The sequence below is a fragment of the Urocitellus parryii genome, chromosome 7 (assembly GCF_045843805.1).
Source record: "Urocitellus parryii isolate mUroPar1 chromosome 7, mUroPar1.hap1, whole genome shotgun sequence".
Taxonomy (NCBI): Eukaryota; Metazoa; Chordata; class Mammalia; order Rodentia; family Sciuridae; genus Urocitellus; species Urocitellus parryii.
In genome coordinates, this window is record NC_135537.1 from 43,535,320 (window position 1) to 43,556,538 (window position 21,219).

Below are 21,219 nucleotides of genomic sequence, written 5' to 3' on the forward strand. Positions count from 1 at the left end.
GATCACATAGATAGCAAACAGAAAAGGAGACCTATGCCCAAGTTTAACTAACACCAACCCAGCCTGCTGTAGTAGCAGAATAATCATGACTGCTCATGTTTTAAGGCAAGATACATACCAATTAAAGGGTATTACAGAATCTAGCCTGGAAGAAACCTAGAAGACCATTTAGCCCAAATATCAAACACATGTGTAAAACATTTTTCAGTATTTGAATTACTAAATTTTATAGTCTTTTTTGTTTTCTTTCAAGTTCTTACTTCCTCTTATCTCATTGTAAACCCTCCCCCTCTTTCATGGTTTTTATTTTTTAATTGGTACTGGGGATTGAACCCAGAGGCCTTTAACCACTGAACTGCATCCTCATCCCTTTTTCTTATTTTTTGAGACAGGGTCTCACTAAGTTCTTCACTAAATTGTTGAGGCTGGTTTTGAATTTGCAATCCTTGTGCCTCAACCTCCCAAGCCACTGGAATTACAGGTGTGCACCACTGTGCCCAGCTTCTTTCATGGTCTTTTTACAACTTAAAAATGCAAAGAATCCTTTGCAATAACCTTGGTTACACAGTAAGGTAGCAATAACTCACAGTGTGCACTGACTATCCAAAACACAGAAATATATAGAAGCAATATTTGCTGATATTTTCCAACAGTGAAGTTAGAATTGTTTTGGAAATGTAATCAGTAAGGAACAACCACTCTAAGTCTCCTTTATTATTAACATGAGAAGCATAAGCATAGGCAGGAATTATTACCTGTGGCAACATGTCGTCCCATTCCAAATATGGCATAGATGATGGCAGGAAACAGAGATCCATATAAACCAAACACTGGGTGCACAGATGAGAGAATAGCAAAGGCCAACCCTGTGAAGAAGACCAGAATGATTAGGACCATCTTATAACATCAAGATATAATCCATGATTGAGGCCAAATGAAATAATTTAATAGTTCTATTTATTCAACAAAAAATCTGGCATTTTTTCCTAAATGGGAGAAAATTACTCATTAGTTCAAATGTATATTCAATTAATGGTGCAGTGACTTGGCTAATTCATGAACCTATCCATTTCCCATTAACTGGACCCTAGTCTATCTCTCAGGTATAATTTCTTAGAGTGGAAAAAAAATCAAGTGTGCTCCTTCAATGATCAAGTAAGAAATAACTTTTAATTATTAATTCCTCATAGATATTTCTGTCTATATAGTTTGTATGTTACATGCACATAGAAAAATTTTATAGACCTTTCTAAAGGACCACTGGTGATTTAAATATGACCAAAACATGAATTGGAACAGGTTCATTAACGTGATCTTGTCAGTAGTTGGTCCCTGGCATTAAGCAACTACTATGTTAGGTTCTGACAAATCCATTTGAGTCTATCAATTTAATGTTGGACATCTGATTTGGTGTAAAGTACTTTACAAGTTACAAACAGGAAGGAGGTGGCAATAGAAATGCCTATACTTGAGGACAGATCATTATTCACATTATGGGGCCTAACAGTCTAGTTCTAATATCACTCATTTTTACTGTTGAACTTTTACATTTTAAATTAAATTAAATTTATTTTTTAAATGACCTTTGTATTCATACATAAAATATTTCTCAAGTAGTACAAGACACATTTTAGCCATGATTAAAATAGGTGAGAATTCTACCAAGGACCTTCTTCAAAAACCATCTGGATTGCTTGTTTATTGGTAGTGTATTTCTTTTTGTTGTTGTTGGTTGTTTGTTTATTTATTTACTATAATTTGTTATACATGACAGCAGAATGCATTTCAATTCATAGTACACATATAGAGCACAATTTTTCATGTCTCTGTACACAAAGTAGAGTCACACCAGTTGTGTCTTCATGCATGTACTTAGGGTAATTATATCCATATTTCTTAGTCTGAATGCAATAAAAGTGACTGCAGGGGAGTCGGTGGCAGAGGCTGCTCTAGAATGTCATATAAACATGGTGAGAGTCAGCAATCTGGTTTGTAAGTGCTGGCATTTAAGGCAGGTCTTGGAACTAAGTTAGCACTAGAAGGCTGACTATCCCCTACTCTTCACATTTTGGTTTAACTTTATAAAAAGTACCGTATTTAACCTAGAGTTGCTAAAACAAAAATACTTCTCATTCTAAGAAAAAAGGGCCAACTACCAGTAATTCCATAAGAGAAAAAGAGCTTGGAATTTGGAGAAAATACTAACAATAAAACCCAATGAAAGGAAAGTAAGATGCAATCCTGTGCTACTTCTTTAATCAACAACTTCAGGTCTGGAAGAAAAGGAGAACTAGAGGTACTATTCTAGGTTAGCAATTAGAAAGTAGGGATAGCTATCGAGTCAAATATGAAAGTGTCACACAATATGTTCTCCCTCTTCCTTCCCCCATCCTCCTCTTCTTCTTCTCCTCCTCCTCCCCTTCTTCTTCTTTCTCTCACTTTTCCCTCCAAAACTTGTCTTTCTTGCTTTATTTTTCAGCTTATCTCACATATGCTCTCATTAAAAAAAGAGTTGGTGGAAATGTCTGGAAACCCTTAACATTTGGCAGTGGGAAGATAGGAATCTTGAGTCACTCCAAATGGCCCATCAGCTACACATTTCATTTCCTCCTTGACATTCCAATCTTACCTCAGGACTTTTCATTTATAAAACCAATTAATTTGCTTCTTAGTTGTGCTACATCAGATTGTGTTTTCTATCACATACAATGAGACATTTCCCAATGACAACCTTCTAAAACTTGAGTTTGCCCTACACAAAATTTCTACAATGTTTTTGCCTCACTTTTATGGTCTTATGAAAATATAAATAACGTTTAAATATAACCAAATGTTAAGATGGGGAATGAATGATTGAATCCCAAAGAAGACTTCCAAGAGGAGGAAATGGTGAGTAATACATGGGCAAAAAAAAAAATGAATGAGGAGTGGATGTTTGAGGAGTGAAGGTGAGGAGACTATTTTAGATTGCAGGATCTATTCAATGGCACAGAGTTCTACAAGAACTTGCTTAGTTCTGGAATGCAGAGTCATTTTGGTATGCTCAACCAAAGGGATTCACTTGAGACAGTGCCAAGAGAGGCTAACAACATACATTAAATAGTAAAGGATTTTATGTATTAAGATAAGTGGTTAGAAATTTACCTGGGATTCAAGATGGTGGAAGATTTGAAATTTTAAGATATCCTCTCGCCCAGCTTCTTCTCTGTTCTGATAACCCAACAGATTAGAAAAGATATGGCTAGGCCAGGAAGGGGAAATTCCAGTAAAAGTTCATGCTACAACTTAGGTACTCAATTGCATGCTTTAATGCCAAATACACCAAACAAGAGATGGAACACACCAAACAAGAGAGGAATCGGCTCATCTCTCCTCAAGAGCTGGAGGGAAAACTGGGATTTCACCACTGCTTGAGGAGAAAAAGGATGGGATCATAAACATGAGGTTCCTCAGAGAATGGCAGGCCCATTGACCTGCTGGAGTTCTGGAGAGGCCTGAATACTGTGGCTCTGGAGAGGAACCACTGCAGGGCATAGAACTCTTTCATGACCAGGAGAAAATGTTTCCTCAGTCCTGCCCTGAAAGAGAGAATCTTCTGTGTCATGTACAGCTTCTTATTGGTCCCTGCTTGAGAGATCCTAGCAACCAGATCTGTGTAGGTGGCAAGAAAATGTAGACCCTAATCATCATGAACTTAAAGGTTCTCAAACTGACCCAAGGGAGGAAGGCCAAACTGAACATAGGAGCTAACTCTACCTGCAGAAAGAAAAAAAAAATGATGGCCTCAGAGACCATGAGAGGCTGAAAAAAGTAATAAAGCGTAAATCTTATCTCAATAAAAGTGACTTTTAAAAAAAAAAAAAGCAGCAAGATCTCTCAAAGAAAAGTTAGAAAAATAACAAAAGTTGTACAACTTTCTAACATAAAACATCAATAAAAAGCTGTTGAAAAGTATGCCTAATGTCCTGAGAACAAATTATTATTTTGATCAGAGAGGTAAAAATACCTAACCAGTTAAGCCTGGGATTCTTCCTATCCCTGAAGGCAGAGAATCTTGGCTTATAGGAATCAATGGACTAAGAGTGAAAGGAGGATTATTCTCCAAGGAGCCAGAAAAGGAGGAAAAATAGGTAGGTAAAAAAATATCACCATATACACACCTTGGGAACTATCTTACAATCTTGTGCATTGTTGGTGAAAATGTAAACAAGCACAGCCATTATGGAAATTTGTACTGAAGTTCCTCCAAAAACTACAAATATAGCATGATGGCACATGCCTGTAATCCCAGGTGCTCTGGAGGCTGAGGCAGGAGGATTGTGAATTCAAAGCCAGCCTCAGGAACTTAGAGAGGCCCTAAGCAACCTAGTGAGACTCTGTCTAAAAATAAAATATATAAAAGGGCTGGGGATGTGGCTCAAGGTAAAACACCCCTAAGGTTCAATCCCTGGTACAAAAAAAAAAAAACCTAGAAATAGAACTAACATAAAATCCACCAACCCAAGTACTGAGTATATATCCAAAGGAAATAAAATCAGTATATCAAAAGCATATATGCCCTCCCATGTTCATGGAACATTATTTACAATAGCCAAAGTATGGAATTAACCTGAGTGTCCACTGATAAATGAATAGACTTTTTAAAAATTTGTTATAAATGTGTAGGTGTGTGTAGCACACACACATATACACATAAACACAATGCACCCATACACACACAAACACAATGCAGACTTAAGAAAGAAGGAAATACTGCCATTGGCAACAACATGGATGAACCTGGAGGACATTGTGCTAAATGAAATAAGCCAAGCACAGAAAGATAAATACCACATGATCTGATCTATTATATGGAATCTAAAAATGTCAAACTCAGAAAGTTTAACAGAGGCTAGAGGTGGCAGAGTTATAGATGTTGGTCAAAGTATCCACAATTTCAGTTAGACAAGAGAAATAAATTCAAGAGCTCTACTGTGAATCATAATAATTATAGTAAATAATAACATATTATCTACTTGAAATTTCTAAGATAGTAGATATCAAGTGTTCTCACTACCCAAAAGGTAATACATGTGCTGATTAACATTATTTGGCACTCTCTAAATACACTATAAAGTTTTATTTTGTTTTGTTTATACCCAGCTAATAATATCACATTGAGTTTAAAGTGTTGAATTGAGAAAGTCCCTATTAACTCTTGATATTTCTAGGATTTCAGGACATTTCAAGTTTTCTTGTATAGAAACTTAAATATTTAAATTGCAAACATTAACTAATCAGTGCCTTGATGATGTCTTTGTTATAGATCCAAATGAGGAGTTTTATTTTTATCTCTGTTATTGCCCATATTTTGTGGGAACTTCCCCTTAACCAGATCTCACAAATACTCTCCAGCCCCTCTAGCATCACTGTACATAGAAGCATGACCCAAAGGAATTTGGGCTGGGAAGAAATAGTGTTCTTAATCAATTTCTATTAGAATATTTTATTTTCAGACATTTGTGACCATGTGAAAAATTGGCCTTGTAAATGGCAGATGTAAACGGGGATATAATCTTGAACAAGATCAATATTAAGTATATGCAAGTATGAGTTTTTTACATGAATTACTGGAATGGTGGGAGAATGACTACTTTTCACTGAGAGGGTCTTCAGGAGCTAATACCCCATATGAGAGAATCAGCTTCTAAGACAGACAAACAAGTAGAATGTTTCGTGAACATTTTTTGAAAGTATAGAGTTTATTTCCTAAGAAAGAGCGATTGCTGAGGGTGCTTGGGAAAACTGGCCATGCAGATATCACTCAAAGTTCAAGCAAGAGAGGAGTACACATGTCACAAATGAGAAGACAGTAAGGGAAGGGAAAGATGATTGAGAAAGGGTGTAATTTCACATGGCGACCAAGGATGACAGGAACCAGAGACAGGTGTGCAGGTAAAAACTCAAATATGCATGAAAAAATGCCATTTCTTTGCTTTTGCTGACCATTTTTACTTTGGAATCTGAGACCACCTGATTAGGAAGAGAAAGAAACTGCAATGGCAGCCTCTTGATTTTCCAAGTCTGGATATCACATGGAAGAAAACCACAAGTCTATAGTGTATGAAAGGTAGTGGATGATAAGATAGAGTGCATTAAAAACATCAGCAATTCAAGGCCTTGGCTGAGAGCCTTAAATAGACTGTTGGTAAAAAGACTGTTTCTGCTTCAGTAAAGTTTAATTCAAGTGGGAACAGGGACAGTCAACTGTGAGTCCTAATAAGAATTCTAGCATGACTTCTAATCCAGAAAGCACAGCTCTTAGAGGGAAGAGAAATGGTCAGTCCGAACAACTGGTAAATCCAGAAGAAAGAAGTCAACTTGACTATGAGAGGGCCTGATGTGGGGGGAGAATGTTGATGAGTGCTACTCCCTGCTCCTAATGTCTGCTGTACTTATTTCTATTAATAAAGTAGAATCCAGGCTTTATGAATTGGGCCCAGAGCACCACATTAAGGATTAACTGATTCTTTGAAAAGTAAAAAATGTCATATGAATGCAAGCTAACAGTAATAAAATGCACAAATGCAAGTTAGTAGTGAATTTGTTTCCTCAAACTGGACTTTGAAACTTCACGAATGATTTTTTTTTCAAGATCAGTAATAGAAATGGCAAGACTTTCTTCTTGTCACATTTACCTTTAGTATTTTTAGTAAAAGGGTATTACATCACATTACTCTGCATTAAAAAATGACAAAATCATAGAATTTGCAGGGAAATGGATGGCAGATTATGCTAAGTGAAGATAGCCAAACCCTAAAAAACAAATGCCAAATGCCTTCTTTGATATAAGGAGAGTAACTAAGAACAGAGTAGGATGAGGAGCACGAGAAGAAGATTAACATTAAACAGGGATGAGAGGTGAAGGGAAAGGGAGAGAGAAGGGAAATTGCGTGGAAATGGAAGGAGACCCACAGGGTTATACAAAATTACATACAAGAGGAAGTGAGGGGAAAGGGAAAAAAAATACAAGGGGGAAGAAATGAATTACAGTAGAGGGGGTAGAGAGAGAAGAGGGGAGGGGAGAGGAGGGGAGGGGGGATAGTAGAGGATAGGAAAGGCAGCAGAATACAACAGACACTAGTATGGCAATATGTAAATCAATGGATGTGTAACCGATGTGTTTCTGCAATCTGTATATGGGGTAAAAATGGGAGTTCATAACCCACTTGAATCAAAGTGTGAAGTATGATATATCAAGAACTATGTAATGTTTTGAACAACCAACAATAAAAATTTAAAAAAAATAAAAGGGTATTACATAACAATATTAAAAAATTGTAATTTTAGGGGGGAAATGAAGTAGTCTCTTAGCCTTATAGTGATAGTATTATGTAAGTAAACATTAAAGAATATGTGTGAGATGGTAACACTTTTCAAAATATGATGATTTAACTCTCTTTGAAACTGTATTTTAAAAGCCAAATTGCTCTGAAAAGGTTAAGTTTTACTGCTTGAAGATAATCAGGCTACTACCAGCAAGGATTAGTTAGCTCATGGGCTTCAAGTGGATAAGAGTGCAATACCAAACACTAATGCTCACATGAAAATGAGGAAATACCAAACTGGGGGGAAGGTACACTTTGCTAATCTCTGACTCTGAACAAGACTGAGCAGTAATTGTCTGGTCAGACCAGGGCATACAGCTGGCACCCAGATCAGTACTCCTTTCTTACACAATTCAGTCTAAGAGCAGAAGAAAGCAATAATGATGTTTCTCTCTGTACATTGCCATTAACTAGCAATATCCCAGACAATATTCCTAGATAAAGTAAATGAAAATTATATTGGACCCATGGGACACAAAGAGTTGTTAAAAGGTTCTTTTACCCAGTCTTGGACATAAGTGCTGACTTGCACTCCTAGCAACCCAAATACAATGACACAATGGGCCTAAAATGCTAATTAGGTGATTTGCCATCTCTTTCTATTCCCTCTTGGATTAGTTTGTTTCTGATTCTGTTTTTTAACTGGGTAGGATGAGGGGGGCATGGAGAGAAAGAAGTGGGAGAGAGAGAAAATGTGTACATTCATACACAGAGTACCTGCAGATGTTAAAGGATCCCTTTCTAGCACATGATATCAGTGATTAATAGAAATAAGTTTGAAGTACCCATTGCTGGCAAATGGGTGGTCCTTAAAAGTTTGTATGATGCCTAGAAATTCTCAAACTTATTTTGAAAGATTTCTTGCAAAGCTGAAGATCTCCAACTTCTTACCTTCAAGTAGCAGAACTAAAACCTACAGGTAGAAAAACATCTGTCTAGAATTAAACACCTACTATGTACCAGAGAGATAATATCAATTAACAACAACTCAGATTAAAATCCATGCCTTTATGGAGTTTCTGTTTATAATCTGCAGTTATTGTTTTATGCTCTCATAGGGAAAAGATGATAATAATCATAGTATTTATCATACACCTCAATTATACTAGATTCTGCCTTGAGTACTTCATATTCTCTCATTTTTCCTCAAAGCAACCCTATAAGTTACGTATTAGTATCCCTATTTTAGATATTGGAATACTAAATCTTGGAGCAGCTAAAGAACTTGCCTGAGTGATGTAGGCAGAGTTCAAAACTGAGGTCTCTCTGACAGCTATTCCACAAGTATTTATAAAGCTCTTACTATGTACTCCAGTACACTGTACTTTCTATCCCCATGGGAGATATAAAGAAGTGGAAACAACCTAAGTATCTATTAGCCGATGAATGGATAAAGAAAACATGGCATATATATGCAGTGGAGTGCTATTCAGACAAAGAGAAAGAATGGAATCCTGTCATGTTCAACAGCATGGATGGAGCTGGAGATCATTATGTTAGGTGAAGTAAGTCAGCCAAGCAAGGAAAGACAAGTACCCTCATGATCTCACTCATTTGTGGAATGTATAAAGGTTGATCTCAGAAATTGAGAGTAGAATTGTGGTTATTAGCGGCTGGGGTTGGTGGGGGTGAAGGAGAATAGAAGGAAGGGGAAATGTTGATCAATGGGTACTCTATTACGGTAAGGTAACAGGAGTGCTGGTGCTGTTTACTTCTAAGACTTGAGGAGAGAACCCTACAAAGGTTATAGGAAGGAAAGGAGAAAAGGAAAAGAATATCCCAGGAAAAGTCCTAAAGAAAGAGACTTCATAATCCCACATGGTGCTGATACAAAGGACTTAAATAGGTGACTGGCATTTTTGTAGCCCATAGATGTCAACAATATCCTCTCTAGAAGGTGTCCTCAAGGCTTCAGTGCCATATTAGTACTTGTAGTTGATTTGGGTCAAGAAGAGCTTTTATTTCACAGTAAGAGAGAAATGAAACCCTCCATTCAAGTATATTTTTTGTGTGTGTGAAAAGATAGCCCCAGTACAACATTGGAAGTACTTGTATCTAAAATGAATGTAAAGAATCAAGGCCAAAGTCATGGCAAAATCCAGTGGCCAGGGCAGCAGAAAAGTTGACACAGAGAAGGAGCCATCATCGGAGATTTCTCACCTCTGCCTGACGATTATCATCTTATAATTTAATGTTTACTCAAAGTTGACAGTATAACTGCTATAATACCTTTTTTGTCAGTAGGCCTATAGTATAGATTTTATTGGGACCAGACAATTACCCTTAAGAGTCAGTTTTCCTCTCTGCCACATGGAATTCTATAATTATCATTGATCACTTTACAAGCACTCAAAAAATAGTTAGTTTGGGTGCAAATAACATTTATAAATTAGATTCTTAGCACTTAAGGTAAGTTTCCATACATTGGTAGACACATTCTTCAATAATACTTAAATTATTTAAATTCATCTCAAAGTTAATGGTTTACTTATCAAATGCTAAAATATTAATTATATCACTAATAATTATGCTAAAAATAGTAATCAGATTAGGCAGTATTTTCAACACCCTGCAAAACTCATGATTGCATTACATCTTATAGTCCATAAATGTTTAATAATGAGGTCATATTTGAAGTCAATGTCAGCAAAATTCCCCATCCTCTTCAAAATTGAGAGGCCCTAATGGACTAAGATTTTGATAACCACCTGTTCCTGTACATTTAGTTGAAAAAAAGTCAAATAACTCCAACAATGGTCCTAGGATAATCCACAGATAGGTCAAGAGACCAACCTAATGTTTTAATGTAAGGATAGGGACACCAACACATCACCTTCAATAACAGCTGCTGGTTGATACTTTTTTCTTTTCTCTCACCAGCCAGATTTATCCTATCACTGCCTTCCATGGGCTCAGGCTCACCCACAAAAATTTGAGGCCTGCTCATATACTGGGTAGAAACTTAGAGAAGATTCAGAGTTATCAATGCTGCTGGCTTGCTAGACTGTAACTCAGAGATCTTTCTACCAAGAATCTTGGACCCACATTCTACTTCTGATGTGCTCCTACACTTTACCTAAGATTTCAACACTTTATTCCCTAGTTTTACCTTTCTTGTCTTGGTCCCACAGGTTGACATTCAGAAACTAAACTTTCACTCACCAGGATGTTTGCATGTTCTGCCTTCCTGAACCCGACCCCCAGTCCTAGATCAGGATTCTATGTCTCTCCTTACACAGTGTCACAACTCAACACAATCTGTGGAGCAGAAGTTCTCCAACCCCTTTCTCTCCACTACCTTCTACCTTCCTACCCAAGAGAAGGGCTGCTAGTGGTAAGGGTCAAATTTGAACACTCCAGAGAGGACACATTTCCTGGTGGAAGAAGGCCATGTCCAAGAGTTTATGTTTTTCTTGCATCTACTATTTCTTAATCCATGCTGTTGGCATGATAAAAGGACCAGGGCCTGCCTCAAAGTAAGCTCTGATGTGTTTCTCTTTCTCTTTCCACAAGCATATTCAAACCTTAGCTTTAAAAACCTTAGATATCAATTCTACACTGTTTTTCTGCACTCTAATTTTGCTAGAGCTAACTTTGCCCACTACTACAGCTATTACAGTGGACACTGGTTGCCATTTCCTAAATGCTACCTGTGTATATAGTTCCCTAGAGATCCCCTCTAGGGAAAGAGAAATGAATGTGATTTGATTTCTTAAAATGACATTTTATATAATATCAATACCTATAGCTAATCAAATTTTGCTAGCTTTTTTAAGACCACTACTTTGTTCTCTATATCTATCCAATTTTTTGCCACCAAACACTCATTTCATGTTTGCTATACAGATGGGACTGTATTAGACTTCATGTTCCTAAATAAAAGCACAATTCTTTGGCAGTTCCTTGGGTTATGCAATCTACTCAAGGCAAAAAGTGGCTGAAACCAATACTCTATAAACTTTCATTAAGAAAATGTTCCCACCCTTACATACCCTCACCAGAGTGATATCTTCAAGGTTGAAATAACAAGATCATATTCTCTTGTACGCATTTCTGAGGAGAGGAAAAATAATAAGCCCCTTGTGGGCTAGATTGTTATCTTATACTTTTCTGTCTCTTTCTAAGAATATGGCAAAAGACTGTATATTCTGTCAAGTATTTTTCAACAGAAATGAACAAAGACCCTAGCAAGACAGATTTCAATATTCTTGAAAACAAAATAATTAGGTAGTGGTAGGCACTTCCAAGAATTACACATACCAAATCAAACCCAAACTGTGTGGGTAATGATGAAAGTTATTTCCATCTGGTAACTGGTTTGTGGTGGTCTTAGCATTGTTATTAGTAAACCACAGTATAGCCAGCTGTCTGGTTCACACTATCAGCAGGCTCAGGGTTAAGCAACATTGCAAGTGGGTCTCCCAGGGTAAATTTACATATATTCAAGAACCACCATTGTGTGAAAACAAAACTCCTATCAGCACATGTTCTTTTGGTTCACAGGCAACTATTAATCAAAAGACAGTGATTCTAATCACTAGAAGGAGTAAGGTAAATTACACCAAGTTTTCATGCTGTCAATGGCTATACATGGAGATCTCACAAGCATAAAAATAAAGAATTATCATGATCCAGAAGAGACCTACGAGATTGAGTCTTAGAAACAGTAACGATAGGAACTTTCTTTCCTACCTGACTCAAATTTATTTTTATTGAAGTTTTACATAGATAATAGAGGAACAAGACTACAAATGAGTAGATACCTTAACTGACTAGCAATGAATTTTGATGCCTCTTAATTAAGTTAAAGGCATGGGTTTTGAAGTCAGAAAAACTTGCATTTAAACATTCCCTCTGTCATGTTGAAATGTTTTGCTTACAAAATCAATCAGTCTGCCTTATCTATAAAATATGGGTAATAACAGCATCAAACTCTAAAGGTTTTTATAAAGTCTAATATAATACATAATGAATCCTTATCATGACGTATGGCACATTTAGCATATTTAGGTATTTATCGAAAGTAGTTATGTTTATTACTGTCTGGGAAGTTGCCACAAAGACAGTGGGCATCAGACTGTCTCTGAGACAAAAAGGACCAAACCAGCTGAAGTTTCAGATTCGTGGTATTGGTTATAGGTTCCATGGCACTAAAATTTCCTGGTACTGATTACAGATTCCATGATTCTCTGTCCCTTTTATTGTCCCCTTGTCTCTAGTAAATTCTTATTCAAACATTTTATCCTATGTGATCTCTGTTACATGGTAAAATATTGTTCACTGAGGCTTAAACCAATATTAATGCACATCTCCTCTCCCTCTCTCATCCTAACCAACTCTGGCAGGGGGCCATGATCAACCCTAAAGGAAAAGAGCAACTGTTCCATGTTAAGTGTTCTTCCCACCATCTGAGCTCTCTTCTGGATTCAACCTCAGCTTTATTTTAGCAAGGAGCCACCCCAGTCCCACCCAGGTAAAGTTTGCCATACTAGAAACATTCAGGGAAACACAAAGCAGCCAGAGAGAAAGACTGAGGCTTGGCAGGTCAATGTTTGAATCTGTCTTAGCAGGACTAGAATTGGGGGCAATTCACCTAATGTTCTGAACCTTAAAGTTCTTATCCTCATGAAAATATAAAATACAATAATATTTATCTTACTGAATTTCATAAGATGTGCAGCTTATTTAGGGAGTAATAACACTTCTATATGTTATTAAGATGATTAGCAGAAACCCAACTTAAACTCGCATAAGCAAAGAAAAAAGCTATGTGTGCTTGCACATCAAGTCATGGGTGTTCTAGCTGTTATCTCTGCTGCGACGTATCTTGGAGGCCCTGGGAAGCCATAGAGGCGCATAATCTGTACTCTCCTCAACTCTAGCACAAAGGAGAAAGCTGTCTCCTCCTGAAAGTTTCAACACACGTGTTGGTATCCACACTGACTGGACCACATGGATCATTTTTATTCTCATTACCATTTTAAATAATAAATTACTGGTCTGTCATATAATTAACCCAACCCCTGTGCCTGGAGTACAGATCTTATTACAGAATCAGTCACTGGCCAGAGGTCTGGAATTGTGCCAGTTATCAAGCTTCAGGCTCCAAGTCTTCACCTGGACCAATAATTGTCTGGAATCAGCTCTCAACACCAATGCACATTAGAATCAGGAAAAACGACAAGTTGTGAAAAAGAAGGGAAAAAAAATGTGTCTAGGCCCGATCAGCCCCTCTAGAAAATTCTGATTTAGTTATTCAAGATGGGACCTGGGTACCAATGTTTGGTAAGCCCCAGTTGGTTCCAAAGGGCTCTCAAAGTTAAGAGTCCTGGTTTAGAAGCATTCAGTCCACTGATCAGCCTGGATGGACTTCATCACTAGAGCCAGAAGTAGAACCACACTTAAACCAAGTGGAAGAGGCATTAGTCCTTGTTTTAGTTAGCTTCTTTGTTACTGTGACCAAAAGGCCTGACAAGAACAATGTGGATGAGGAAAAGTGTATTTGAGGCTTATAGTTTCAGAGGTCTCTGTAGCAGAATGCCACAGTGGGAGGGATGTGAAGGAAAGCAGCTCAAGTCATGACCACCAGAAAGCACAGAGAGCATCATGCTCTAGTGATAAAATATAAACCCCAGTGACTTGTTTTCTCCAACCACACCCAACTGGGTGTCTACAATTACCACCCAGTTAATCCATCAATGTATTAATCCACTAAGTCATACCTCTCATCACCAATCATTTCACCTCTACGTGTTCTTGCATTAGCTCCCACATGAGCTTGTTGGGGACACCTCAAATCTAAACCATAGCATTCCCAAAAACAAATCTGAAGCATGGCTACTAAAGACAACAGGGATGGATTTTAGGGGGCCAACACAAAAGGCTACTATTCCACAGGCCACACACCTCATCCTCACTGCTATTATAACAAACCTTCAAGTTCTCCACACCCTAAAAAAGGAAGGTTATGGCTTTCCCATGTGGACAACTCTAAATATTATAGGGAACCTTATCCTAATAAATGTACCTTTAATTCTGAATCATCATGCTTCTACATTGAAAGAAAAGAAAATCAGAAGTGCTGAATGGAGGCTGGAGCTGTAGGGAGGGGATGGGTCATGGGGTGAGGAGAAATGGAGCCAAAGGGGAAAACCAGCAAATGTCACTAGTGCCTCTGTGTATTTTCATGAAGGTCATGGAAAGTATATTTTAGACTTACTTAGTAATATTTAGCTGCCTTTGTTCCTAGAGAAGAGAAAAGTCACTAGCAGGAAGATACAGTGATTTAGGGGGTTGGATTAGAGATACATAGCCAGTATTAGTATTCCGTATCCCCAAGGCTGAGAGCATGCAGGGAAGAATTCCCAGACAAGCCTTTAATCTTCTCAATGCAGTATGCTTCAGGAATTTCCACTTATTGTTCCACATGTCACTAAGCTGCCCTCAGGAGTGCAATGAAGCTCAGCTTCCAACACATATGTTTTGGTGCCAGTAATGCCACACATTCTGCATAATTATAAGGAACATCCATCGTTTGTCTGTGGCCCAAAACTTTGTGGTTTGAACATCAGGCAACCCTATGGCAGCTTAAATTTTTCATGGTTCTGGAACAAAAATTCTAGGTGATCCCTTGGAATGCAAGGCAAAACACTCTCATTTTCCTCCCCAGGAGATTTGGTTCTTTTACAGCAAGTCATGCATTTTAGTTTTCCACCCTGTCTCAGTGCTTGAGTTTTCAGGTTGAAACACAGTAACTCCCAAGTGGTTGTGTTGGCTAGAATGTGAACTAAGCAGTCTAAAGACCAGTCTGATGCTGGTTAAATACATTCAGTAGTGAGGACCTTCAAGACATCAGCTAAAGAGCATTTTGGCAGAAAGTACCTATAGAGAGTGGTTCTTACCTGGTGATGGTAATGAAGACTCTTCAGTGTTTTAAATATTTTTTTTAAAGAAAATGATTTCTAAGAAACATTTGAACATGGTAAAAAAAAAAGTGGCCTAAGGTTTCTTTTCTATTTCTTTCTGCATTTATTTACTTTCAGGAGGGACAATCACAATTCTGGAAGTCTGGTAAAGTCCCATTGACTCCTTCCCAGAATACTGTTTTTAAAAACAAGTAATAAAAAATTCACAGGATTATGGAGAAATTATGAATATTGAAATAATACATTAGTCCAAGTTCATAGAACTGAAGGTTCTGCTGATCCAGTTTATGAATATAGTCATTTATAATCTCTCCATAAATGTTTTATTTAAGTGAGTTCAAAGCATCTCAATAAACACATTAGCTGAGGTTAAACTTGTAATGGGAACACTAACAAGAAGGTGGCAGTAGACAAGGGAGTGGTGGGGACTGTGGCAGAATGTACAGTGCGTGCCCTGCCTAAAGCAGGAAGTCTCTAAGGAGATCAACAGATTTCTGTCACACGGGAATGTGGGCCCTATACGACCATGTCTTTCTCTTTTTCAAGAGAAGCAAAGTATTTGGGTTTTTACATAAAATATCCTATTTGTCAATGTTGGCTGAAGAAAAAAGATTAACATTATTTGGAAAAAAAAAAGAAGATGTACCTTTTACCAGATTTGTCTAGAGAGGTACAAGTGTAAGACTTCAAGAAAGTAAGAGAAATTGGAAGAAACCAAATACTCATAATTTAATGTATATTTTTCACTATTGGTATCCTTAGGACCGTTACTTTTAAAACATAAGAATTAATTTAGGGCTGGGGTCGTGGCTCAGCGGTAGAGTGTTCACCTAGCAAGAGCGAGGCCCTGGGTTCAATCCTCAGCATCACATTAAAAATAAATAAATAAAATAAAGGTATTGTGTCCAACTACAGCTAAAAAATAAATATTTTTTTAAAAAGGAATTAATTAATTCACCTTCCTTCCTATGGCGGCACCCTGTGCAATAGAACACTCAGTGGATTAAGCTAAGGAAAGGCTTAGCTCTTCCAATGTTTATTGAAAACCTACTTCTTTGTGCTCGGCAATACAAGTTGGTAAGAATATAAAGGTGAAGGCATTGACTTAGTTTCCAGTGTTTGCAAACCAGTCTAGAAAGAGTTGCACCAAAAATCTATAATACAACGTGTTAAATAAAGACTATGATAGAGATATGTCAAAAGTACAAAGAGTGTAGAAGGAAAGAAAATGTGAGTCTTCCCAGGAGCTGGAGAGGGGTTTTCAGAGGAGAGATCTCTTTGAGCAGAGCTTTATATAAAGAGGCCCAGATTGTTCAGCATCTGAGAGGATATGCTGAAGAGCTGGGTTTTTATCTGAGAGGAAATAGAGGGCTATTTAAGAATTCTGAACAGGGAAGCAGTATGTTCAAATCTTAAAGAATTCTGGCTGCAGTATGGAATGCTGTCTACAGGTGGAGACAGAACAGAGAATGAAGACTCAGGCTGGTGGTTTCAAGGGTTCAAAGGATGTATCAGGGCAGCAGCAGAGGCATGAACCAAGGCGAACTGGTGGAAAAGATACTTAAAGGATAGAAATGAAAGAACTTTGTGTCTGCTTGTCTGCTAGTGGCCAGGATAGCAAAAAAGGAGGGAAGAATTGAGAATGACTCACAGGACTTTCTACAAGAGAAAGTCTAGCAAAAACTATGAGCATAATCCTGAAGACAGATGACCTGAGTCCAAATGTGACTTCTTTCCATTTGCTGTGTGACTTTAGGCAAGATATATATATATATATATATATATATATATATATATATATATATATTTCAAGTGCTTTTAAAACAGTACTTCCACTTATCCTTTTTAATTTCATTATTAACTATTATAAATTTGGTTAGGACAGTAGTGTCACTCCATTTGTTTTAGAATACTAAATGTTGCAGCTGATGTGCTTTTAGAACACTCTAGGTTTGCATAGTAGATGTGGATCTCAGGTTGAGATCCTAGCATGGTAATAACAGTGAGAGTCTTTTATGCAGATCGTCTGAGATGGTTTTTGAGAAGAAGGTCAGGGTTTGAGTCTCTAAGACACTGGTATTGAATCGAAAGAGTAAAATGGAAAGAGCAAAATTTGTAGAGGCACTTTAGAAGAGAAGTCCAGACAAGTAGTGGGGAAAAATGAAAGATTAGTGTCTTGAAACCAAGAGAATAAAGGAGTCTAGAAAGAGTGCAGCATATACAGAAAATATTATAAAGGAGTCGGGTATACTGATAACTGAAAAGCACCTATATTCCACAATTAGGAAATCTTTAATAAAGTAATTTAAAAATGACTTCTTGTCATTGACATATAGAAAACACTCAAATGCTAGTTTCCATTATACTTCTTAACTTTAAATTCATTTCTAGAGATAGTAAAATGAAAAATGATAATTAGATGGAATCATAAACTATCCATATTTATAATGAAAAACTGAATTCAAAAATTTCATATAATTCTACTATGCTGAGTCAATAAAAGTCTGCTTTGAAATTCTGTAAAAGAATATTTGTTTTTTGTTTCCATTATGATGCAGGGACTAAAACTACCTCTTCTGATTTTCCTAAAGAAATGATGCTGATAATAATTGCCAGTATCATATTAACACAAATAGGAGATGATGATATCTAAATGCCTTCCTTTCTCTGTATCCTACTGTAGTTATTTTTCTTGTCATTTTGCCTTTAGGGTCTAAAAACTACAGGGATGAAAACTGAATGTAACAGTAATTTGAAGCGAAGGATATTCATATCTTTCCAAAAGAATGTCTCCTGTTACTAATAACATTGATATTATAAAAAGTCTGGTTGTTTTGGCAGTGTAGAATAAAAAGTGAAAATGTTAAGAGTGTTAGCTTTGGAATCATATCCTGACTCTACCACTTATCAGGTATGAAGTCCAAGGAAAATTCCTTACTCTTCTAAACCTGCATTCCCTCATGTGTAAAATGGAGAGAAGACTGTTGTCACTGAGAATGAGGGTGGTGATGTACACGAGGGGTTAGCACAGTGCCGCTTAAAACAAATGATAGCTTTATGATATTTTGGTTTTTTATCTGTCCATTGTAGATGACCATGAAAAAATTCAAGAGAGAACTGTATTTAAAAGAATAGGTACATTTAGAAGGATTAATCTTTTCATATGCCAGCAAAAACCTTTAAATTCTTCTTAGCAGTGTGACTTGTCCCTTCACTGGTAGACTTCCAAGAGAACCAGCAGCCAGATCTGTACTTTCCCATGGCACAAGAGCAGAGTAAGCTTTGTGCTATTCATCTGTTGGGGACTAACCAACGTGTTTCTTCATAGTCAATGAAATATATGACTCGTAAAATAAAATCCCTCAAAATCTATACCCAAATAAAAGCCATACAATTGACTACTAAAGACTTACAAACAAACCTCAGCATTTAGGATTTGCATCAGGCAACTTAATCATATCTCAAAATGCTCTAATTAATCTGATATTTCCCAAACATGAAAGACAAATTATTAGTAAAAACATAATTCTCTTTCATTTTGCATTAAATTAAAGCAAGATAAGTTTATAACATATACTGAAACTATCTGATGAAAAAGCCCTTTTTTAGTTCATCACCTAAGTTTTCAAAGTCCATGGTGGTAATGTTTCATTTTGAATTTTAAATTGAATAAAAGCAAGGCTGAAAATACCCTATCCTGTTGTTTGCCTTTGCATTTTTCTGAAAGATTACTATGCTTTGCTATTGGCAAAATGGTTATTAAAAATGTAACACAAGCCTATGTAATGAAATGGAATCCCATAAAGTATGATAGTGTTATGGATCTTAAAGTAAAGCCACCAGTGCAGATGTTCCTAATCATACTAAAAACACAAATACACAAACCAGTTTGCTCCAGCTACAGAATAATTTAATTAAAAGAGTGCTTATAATTTAACAATATAAATAACAGTTAGAGCCAGGGAGGTAGTGAAATAGCAAGGAAATATAAACCTACAGAGTCTATGCCAAGAAAACTGTTCCAAATTCTCAAGGCTGAGAAAACCATTTCTTTCCTTGTTACAGGTAGAAAATTGCTACCTAAATTAGCCAAAAACTGTGATTAATGTACCTTTAGGGAAAACACACACACACACACACACACACACACACACACACGTGCACATACTAGTTAACTAGCTTTCATGAATACAAACACCTATCTAAATCCAGAATATCATTTAGAATCTGCTTTGGGGCAGTTAAAATCATACTTCTCACCAGTTCAAATTTCTTATTGAGATATAGATGCAGTAGGTAATGGGATACAAAAATAAATCAGAATAAAACATAAGCTCTAAGGACATACAGTATTCTCTTTGCAAATAATGATCTTGGCAAAGAGCCTCCTTTTGTGCAGACAGCTCTGTTCCTTGCTTATAACAGCTCTCAAGTCAACAACAGGTAATTGTGTACTACTAATTAGGTTGAAAGACATTTGTATTCCAATCAGGAGATATTTTATAGCTTGTTTCAGTGAAGGCAAGAAATTATATCTGCAAAATCAAGTTTTAAAAGTGCACTTTCCCATAATAACTGATCTTTTACTCTAACATTGTGTGAAATTTAACATCACAACTGTGTAATGCCATTCAAAAATTGGGTCAGTGCGTAATTGTTAGCAAAAGATAGCACAGAAATTAAAGGACAATTAGGAAAACTCTTACACAAAGATATCCATACTGCTTCCCAAAGTTAATAACAGTTTCATTAAATATTCATTTTGTTATCTACATTGTCCAGCCCAGTTCATTCATAATACCTTCCAAGAAGCAAAGCGACATCCACTCTGCAGAAAACGGGAAAACCAAATGCAGTACATTACCTTGTGTCACCTGTTGAACTGCCAACATTATCCCAGACACAGTGTCTGGAAGCAGGTTTTCTTTCAGATTGTAATGAGGTGCCCATTCCAAAATAGGTAGCCGCCTTCTGCACCACTGTTTAATGTCCTCATAATGGGGGGGATGCATCTTGCTCCAGAACATGCTTTTCTTTTTCCTCTTCGCCCCTGTCATTTTTCAGATTCCCTGTTGTAGAAGTCAACTTCTTTAGACAAGGGGGAAAAAAAAAAGTTGCAGAACACCTCTTTTCAATGCCAGGCTCCAGTTCGTCTGTGGTTTACAATGTCAAAGCTACCCAGAAAATACTACCCAGAAAATAAATAAGTAAGAGAGAGGGAGGGAGAAGGAAAGGGAGAGAGAGGGGGAGAGAGAGGGAGAGAGGGAGGGGAGAGGAAGATTAAAAGCACTTAAATAGATGCAGCTGAGCTATCTGTCTTATTATGATGCAGCTAATTACTGTAGATAAAAACTGTAGATGAAAACCTTGAATTCTTATCTGAATGAGGAGTGGTTCCTGTTAGTGTAATATAGTTCTGATCTTGGAAAAGTAATGGGTTCGATGGTAAGTTAGTCTACAGCTCTCTTGCCAGTAATTCCCTTTATATTCACTGTAGTCTTATGTGTTTGGCTGCAATCCCAATGGTTAATGAGGTAGTTCTGGGCGTGTGTTGGAAGTAGGCTGGGCTATGCTAATGAAACCAGAAAACATCCTGCTCGTCCAGTTTCTCCCTTTAAGCTATGCAAAGTCATAAATCTGCCAGATTTACAGAAGGGTGTTGTGCAAGTTACATTCAGAGAATCCCCCATACTTTGGTGGGAGGTACATATTTTCAACATATCCTATGATTGCCAGTTCTACAAGATTCAGAAATGTGACAGGGCCCTCTAAATGCCCTTAGCATGTTTGATTCCCTGGTAGGTGAGGTTTTCATTCATGCAGATACATTTAGTCACTGCACAGCCTGGGAAAAAGACTGGCTAGTTCTCATGAACAACTGAAATTTCATCTCATGGGCTTAGAAAATAAGTAACGGTGAACAAATA

The 21,219-nt window shown here is 37.0% G+C and overlaps 1 protein-coding gene across 2 annotated transcripts in view; it reads right to left on the reverse strand.

Moving 5' to 3' along the window:
* The window catches only part of Slc26a7 (solute carrier family 26 member 7), a 99,994-nt gene extending 79,264 nt beyond the window's left edge, over positions 1–20,730 (reverse strand). For both annotated transcript variants that reach the window (XM_026383426.2, XM_026383416.2), the window contains exons 1-2: positions 20,157–20,730; positions 756–866 (exon numbers count right to left, since the gene is read on the reverse strand). In XM_026383426.2, coding sequence (XP_026239211.2) covers positions 756–866; positions 20,157–20,349 — 304 coding nt within the window. In that variant the 5' untranslated portion in view covers positions 20,350–20,730. The remainder of the gene's footprint in view (positions 1–755; positions 867–20,156) is intronic.
* Between the last annotated feature and the right edge of the window lie 489 nt (positions 20,731–21,219).